This window comes from Portunus trituberculatus, chromosome 12 (assembly GCF_017591435.1).
Source record: "Portunus trituberculatus isolate SZX2019 chromosome 12, ASM1759143v1, whole genome shotgun sequence".
In the NCBI taxonomy this organism is placed as follows: domain Eukaryota; kingdom Metazoa; phylum Arthropoda; class Malacostraca; order Decapoda; family Portunidae; genus Portunus; species Portunus trituberculatus.
The window spans coordinates 7,942,339-7,949,838 of record NC_059266.1 but is presented as its reverse complement, the minus strand read 5'-3'; the positions used below and the strand labels follow the sequence as shown (position 1 = coordinate 7,949,838).

Sequence of the window (7,500 nt, the reverse complement as noted above, 5' to 3'; positions counted from 1 at the left end):
GAAAGCGGCGATAAAAAGCCCAACATCTGACCTAACCTGACCTGACCTCACCTAACTTGACCTAACCACTACTACAACCACTACAAACAACACCAATCCAACAACAACCACAACTAATCTATCTATCCTGCAGGGCTGTGTGGCGGCGGCGCGTGGGTGGGGTGTGTTCCCGGTCGTGGCTTGGGGGGCGGTCATATGTTCGGGTGGCGTGGGAAGAAGTCTCTCAGCCAAGGGTCGCCGCCCGTGGGTGTGGAGGCCCTGGTGCAGCTTAGAAGAGACATTGCCCGCACACTGCTCGTCTTGGCTACTGATTTGCGTGAGTGTGTGTGTGTGTGTGTGTGTGTGTGTGTGTGTGTGTGTGTGTGTGTGTGTGTGTGTGTGTGTGTGTGTGTGTTCCTTTTGGACTACAGAATATTTGTGGTGATTTTTTTTTTTCTCTCGGTTTTGTTATCATTGTATTTTAAGTGTCTTTGTACACTGTGGTCAATAAACTCTCTGTCTATCTATCTATCTGTGTGTGTGTGTGTGTGTGTGTGTGTGTGTGTGTGTGTGTGTGTGTGTGTGTGTGTGTGTGTGTGTTTACCTAATTGTATCTTTGCAGTATTGCGTTAAACTCGTAATATTTCGTGTGTGTGTGTGTGTGTGTGTGTGTGTGTGTGTGTGTGTGTGTGTGTGTGTTATTGAGTTAAGCTTGTAATATTTCGTGTGTGTGTGTGTGTGTGTGTGTGTGTGTGTGTGTGTGTGTGTGTGTGTGTGTGTGTGTGTGTGTACTGTACAATGACTCATTCCCCCGCACACAGGCACTGGGCGAACGGAGGGCGTGGCAGATCAACTGGAAGCAACTGCCTCTTTCCTGGACCCGCGCTACCACCACCAAGGGCCACCATGGAGCCCCCCGACCATCACCCGCCCCGCCTTCTCCCCCCCGCCCCTCAACACGCCCCTCAAGCACCCGCGCAACCTCAGTGGGGAGCCGCGGGACGTGTACAAGGGGATGGGGAGTCACGCCGTGGACTGGATACCGGGGAGAGACGAACTGGTTGGCTTAAACTCCTCCCCTCCTCTGTCTCTGGATGTTCAGGTGACGGTGTTGGTGGACGGCTGTGCCACGCCCCCCAACTACCTGGTGGGCGTGGTGAGGCAGGCAGTGGGTACGTGGCCTGGTGTGGGCGTGGTGGTGGGCGTGGCAGAGGCGCAGCGAGCGGAGGTGGAGGATGTGAGTGGCCTGCCTGGCGTGCAGCTCATCACGGTTAGTTGGAGGTTTTTATTGTTGTTGTTATTATTGTTCCTATTATCATCATTATCATCATTATCTTTACTATCATTATTATTATTGCTTATCATTAATCCACATGTGTGTCTCCGTCTGTCTCTGCTGAAAAGTTACAAACAGTATACTGTCAATGGATTACAGACAATTTTGTGGCTGGCCTGAGTGACGTGTGTCCGGAACAATTTATATTTTGAAAAAAAAAAAAAACTTTTCCTTGCTTCCCTCGCTTCTTAATCTTACAGTGAATGGTAATCAGCTTCAGCTTTACCGTTGTACAGTATTCCAGTGTAGAAATCAATGATTTTGTTACATTTATATATATATATATATATATATATATATATATATATATATATATATATATATATATATATATATATATATATATATATATATATATATATATATATATAGTTAGCAGTGCATGTGTTCCCGGCGCCACCACCGCCGGAGGGTATAGGGAGGTGCAGTGATGCACGCTGTTGCCCCTCCACTCCAACCACTCCATGGTGGCGTGTGTGGCGAGTGTGCAGCAGCGCCTCACTGGTCAGTGCAGCACGTGGGGCACCATCTCATGGCTGCTTGTGTTCACAGGTGTTGTGTGGAATCGGGGAGAGAGGAGCTTTGCCTGACCTCATCGGTGCCACCGCCACGCCCTACGCCCTCGTGTTGTCAGGCGTGTCAGCAGTCACGCGCGATCTGGATCTCTCACGACTACTCTCAGTTGCTGTGGGCCTTCGTGATCGGGACGTGGGTGTGGTGGGCGGCGCCGAGCGCGGGCGTGACGGTGCCGCGGACTACACGTGCACGTCCTTGTCAGTGCGCAACCACGTGATTGAGGCCAGGGAGGGATACAGGTACTCCGCGGCGGCGTGCGTGTACTGCGACGTGACCAGCGGCTCCTTCCTGGCGCCCGTGGCGGTGCTGCGGGAGGTGGCCCCTGACCCTGCGTTGCCCCGCGCGGCCCAGGCATTGGACTGGGCGCTAAGGCTGCAGCATGCGGGCGTGCTGACGCTCACCTGCCCCGACGTGATGTTCCACGTGACTCGCGAGGTGCGCGGAAGGGCACCGGCTGCGGCCAAGCGCCAGGCCTCAGAAGACAAGGTGTGCAGCACGCCGGAGGAGCGCAAGGCAGCACGCGCCGCGGCGTGGCAGGCGCGGCGGCAATATCGGAAGTTGGCTCAGAAGTGGGAGGTGTCTGCCGTGGTGCTGAACAACGGCACGCGGCTGGAGTACTCCTGCCGCGAGGTAGGCATCGACTGTTCGCCGCGGCAACGCACCCGCTACTACAGCCTGCCACCTTGCTGCCTGGCGCTGAAGGGTCGCATGTTGGCCGCTATGGACCTGGTGTCGCGCGAGGAACACATCCCCTACAACATCAACGCGGGAACACTGCTGGGCGCCCTCAAGTTCCACGGGCCGCTGCCCTGGGACTTTGACGAGGATGTGCTCACCGAGTACAGCGGCGTCAATGCCTTCATGCGGCACATGCTGCGTCTCCGCCGCCTGGGACTGTCCCTGCACAACCGTAATCCCACCGATAAGAAGAGCGACGCCACCACATCCACCACCAGCACCAGTCACGCTAGCGGCTCAGGCTCCAGCGACAACAAAAAGAACAAAAACAGCAACAGCAACAAGAACAAGAACAAGAACAAGAACAACAACAGTGGCAAGGTGACTTACGCGGTGGGCACTGGTGCTGGAGGCTTCTCAATGGATGTGTGGCCGTGGGCCCACCTCCCCACCCGCGCCAGCCTCACCGCCCTGGCCGCCCTGCCTGACCACCTACCCTGCCTCATGCATGCCCACGAGCCTACAGCCATTAGGGAGGCGCGAGCGCATCCGCAAAACGCGTCTTCCTGCCATCTGGCTTCGTTAATCCGCGTGGGAGGAGTGTGGGCGCCTGCAAGCTGGAACCCGGGGCGTGCAGCGCTGTACAAATACGGCGACGGTCTGTACCGGCACGAGGCGCACTGGCGTTGGTGGAAGGGCGGGGACTGGAGCCCCTGCCCCAGGCCTGGCCACCACGCCTGCCTCGACCTCCACCCTCTCGACGGCTCGCTCCCCTTCCTCTGAGTACCCCGCATCCCGTCGCAAGGAGTGTGCTCTCTCTCTCTCTCTCTCTCTCTCTCTCTCTCTCTCTCTCTCTCTCTCTCTCTCTCTCTCTACTCTACTACTACTACTACTACTACTACTACTACTACTACTACTGCCAGTTCAAGGCGGTGTATACTTGTCCCCTACTCCTGCTACTTCTGCTGTGCTGTACAGTCACGTACTGCTTACACTGCTGCACACACACACACACACACACACACACACACACACACACACACACACACACACACATCTACCAGCGCCTAGCGTCTAGTGAGAATAGTCATCACACTGTCTTAACACCCTTACTGTAGCAGTATAACCCGGCACCATATCATGATGCCCACACTATTTTATCAAGCGTTACTGTAGCGTAGCTGAAAATTCTGACACATATTTTATCTACTAATAATGAAGCACCGCTTGTGATCAAGACTGTAGCGATAGTGCACGGTGGTGGAGGTCATTCCTGGACTCTTCTCGCACACACTCACTAGATGATATACGTATGTACTTATGATAATCTCCTGCCAGTACTCTACCATGATAATAGTGATTAATAGTAATGGACTTACTCTGACATTAGATGATACGATAGCAGGTGCTGCGTACCACAAAATGAAGTGGTGCACGGGCCAGGCAGTGGCAGTGGCGGCAGGTCACGCCTGCTGGCCTGCCGCTGAGCCGCCGCGGTCCTGCCACTGACAATGTATAAAGTATTAGGATCAACTAGCTTCATTATCATAATCAAAAGCTAATAGGCCTTCCAAATAAGTCTTTCCTCTAGTTATAAGGTTATTTATATACGTATGCATGTATGTGTACTTACGTACGTATGTATGTATGTATGTATGTATGTATGTATGTATGTCTTTACAATATTATATGTACTATGTACATGTGTGTGTGTGTGTGTGTGTGTGTGTGTGTGTGTGTGTGTGTGTGTGTGTACAAGAGTGGTTGACAAGAACAGAAGGGTGACTGGCTTGTCCCTCGATACATAAGACTGTAGGTTAGGGACGGACCAGACCCCTGGGCAGTCTGGACTCTGGCACAGACTGGCCTGCTGCCGGCTCGAGAGAATGACTGGAGAAACGGACATCGGGAGGATCAGGTGGCCTTTAATTAACCAGGACATGTGTTAATCTATTTACAAACACTAGTGACCTACACGTGAGAGAACAAGAGAGAAACAAAACAAGGCTCTCTTCTCTCCCACCTCCCCCTGCCCCTGCCCCTGTCCCTGCCCCTTTTCCTGCCCCTGCCCCTGTCCCTGTCCCTGTTCCTACCCCTGCCCCTGCCCCTGCCGCAGCAACTAACTGGCAGGAACCAATCACATGACAATACAACCAAACGTGTGCATGGAGACCCGTAAGGGAAGAATGGAATCTGAGGGTTGCACCGATGCTGCGTTATACTGCACTGCCACTACCGCTGGCGAACCCTGGGCGGGGGTAAACTTTGGTGATGATCAGGAGCCCCGCCACACCTCGCATCTGGAGGAGACGAGGAGGAACTAGACTGTTAGCACCACTGTTAGTAAAAACCTCGACTTGAAATCATCTGTAGTTATCCACGTGACAACTGATGCTTAGGATGTTTGATGTTCCAGAGGTCAATAGTTCTAATAGTGGAAAATGCGCATATATTTTGTTACATCTCCGATCTTTGAATCCCACGCCGTCTCTTGTTACTGTGATTTATCAAGAGTGTCATTTTGATATTGCAGTATTTTTAACATGTGAATGGTTTAAGTCTGTGTACTCCTGCGTGACTTATCTACCTTTACTCATTTTATATTAAGTTTCCCAATGTGTCAACAAGTCTCTGTGTTATTTCAATGTCTCGATGTAAGTTTCCTAAGTAGTGTCCCGGATTAAGGTTGTGTGCTCTCCTATTTAAGGTTCTTATTCTCAAACGCTTCTTTGCTTCACCTCCACTATTTCAAAAGGCTTTATCTAAATCTACACGAGGGTTTTTAAGGTGTTATATGGTTCTACAGGCAGAGTGACAAGATTTCAGCATTATTAACTGGAAAAACACTCTTGAAAATCCCGCTAATTATCTCTGTGGCCTTGGAAAATACTCGTGGTGAGAGAGCGAGGCGTTTCTGAATACTGGCCTTAGGTGATGCAGTGTTGGAGTACAAGTTTTGATGTTCCCTGGTGTGACTGGGCAACGAGAACGAGAAATGTAAAGCGTGTTCCCAGTGTGGCCTCACCATTGCTGGTACGTACCGTGTGCGAGTGTGTGTGTGTGTGTGTGTGTGTGTGTGTGTGTGTGTGTGTGTGTGTGTGTGTGTGTACTATGTATGTATGTATGAGTACTATGTATGTATGTATGTATGTATGTATGTATGTATGTATGTACCAGTACGTACGTATACGTGCCTATGTAACAATTAAGAATGCATGCTTCCTCCTCAAAGATTAGCTGTTTATTAGAGTGATGATGATGATGATGATGATGATGATGATGATGATGATGATGATGATGATGATGATGATGGTAACATGACAGACGCCTCTAATGATGATGAAAATGATGATAAAAATGATGATAATGACAATGAATACATGACACGTAACGACTGACTGACTGCCTGACAACAATGACTGAAGACTACCAATGACAATGATAATGACAATGACAATGATAATGATGATGCAGATGATGACAATGATGATGGTGATGCTGATGATGATGGCACTGATGAGGATAATGATGTACCTGATAACCATGTGATCCAGGAGTTAAGACAATTATCTCAGGATCGTTGTTGTTGTTGCTGTTAATTAATCTTGTTATTGCCAATACAACACTATCGAGTCGTACTTCTTAACGATCTGACTCAGAAGCGCCTTGCTCTCTCACCACGACAATTTTTCAAGTTTTCAAGACAGAAACAGTTTCTCCTTATCGTAAACTTGAAATCTTGGTAATCCATCAACAGAACCACAAAAATACCCTTAATCCCTTCAGTACTGAGACGCATTTTTACCTTGAGTTTTGGATGAGATTAGATGATTTTATTTGCATTAGGAATGGTCTATGGAGGTCAGAAGATTAATGGCCACAGTCTATACTATTCTAATTCTCCACATATGTTTCTGAAGCTGTGTCAAATCACCAAATTAGCAAAGAGAATGAATATGGAAACGCGGCAAGGTACAGAAGGGTTTAAAAACATGAGTATCTTCAACTAGAGCAGCGTTTCCCAACCCGAGATGCTGAAATCAATTATAGGGGGTGCTGGGAAGTGATGCACACACTTCACTTTCTTTTATCCTTCTAATAACAAGACATTAGTTAGGAGTGCTGGACTGCTTACACGTGACAACAGGGGGCGCTATGGTCGGAGAAGATTGGGAGACGCTGGACTAGAGCCTTTGAAGAGTCGTGGTGAGAGAGCCAAGACTTTTTGAACGCGGGTGTAAAAGCTCCGCACCACTCGACTCTTTACTACTGATCAATTACCACTACCAGTATTATATAGGTGATTCCTCCTCTCTTATCTTATACTCTAGTTAATTTATAGTAAAGGTATTATTTACTCCTGATCCTCGTGTTTGTCTCATTGGTGGTGGTGGTGGTGGTAGTAGTAGTAGTAGTAGTAGTGGTGGTGGTGGTGGTGGTGGTGGTGGTGGTGGTGGTGGTGGTGGTAGTAGTAGTAGTAGTAGTGGTGGTGGTGGTGGTGGTGGTGGTGGTAGTAGTAATAGTAGTAGTAGTAGTAGTAGGTGGTGGTGGTGGTGGTGGTGGTCGTGGTGGTAGTAGGTTGTTGTTGTTGTTGTCGTAGTAGTAGTACTAGTAGTAGTTGTAGTAGTAGTAGTAGTAGTAGTAGTAGTAGTAGTAGTAGTAGTAGTAGTAGTAGTAGTAGTAGTTAAGAGAAGAAGAAGGAAGAAGTTGATAACGATAACAATAACAAAAATAATAATGCTAACAATAATAATAATAATGATAATAACAATAATAATAATGATAATAACAATGATAATAATAATAAAAATAATAATAATGAGAAGAAGAAAAAGAGAAGAAAACGAAGAAGAAAACGAGGAAGAAAACGGAGAAGACAACGACGAAGAAAAAGAAGAAGAAGAAGAAGAAAACGAAGAAGAAAACGAAGA

At 48.5% G+C, this 7,500-nt stretch overlaps 2 protein-coding genes across 3 annotated transcripts in view; one reads left to right on the top strand and one right to left on the bottom strand.

The window, feature by feature from the left end:
• LOC123502560 overlaps positions 1 to 3,440 on the top strand; it is a 12,029-nt gene extending 8,589 nt beyond the window's left edge. For both annotated transcript variants that reach the window (XM_045251699.1, XM_045251700.1), the window contains 3 exons: positions 134 to 316; positions 801 to 1,249; positions 1,868 to 3,440. In XM_045251699.1, the coding sequence (XP_045107634.1) occupies positions 134 to 316; positions 801 to 1,249; positions 1,868 to 3,352 (2,117 nt within the window). In that variant the 3' untranslated portion in view covers positions 3,353 to 3,440. The remainder of the gene's footprint in view (positions 1 to 133; positions 317 to 800; positions 1,250 to 1,867) is intronic.
• Positions 1 to 7,500, bottom strand: part of LOC123502566 (pre-mRNA-processing factor 39-like) — a 58,842-nt gene that overhangs the window by 31,388 nt on the left and 19,954 nt on the right. The gene's annotated exons all lie outside the window — the stretch shown is intronic.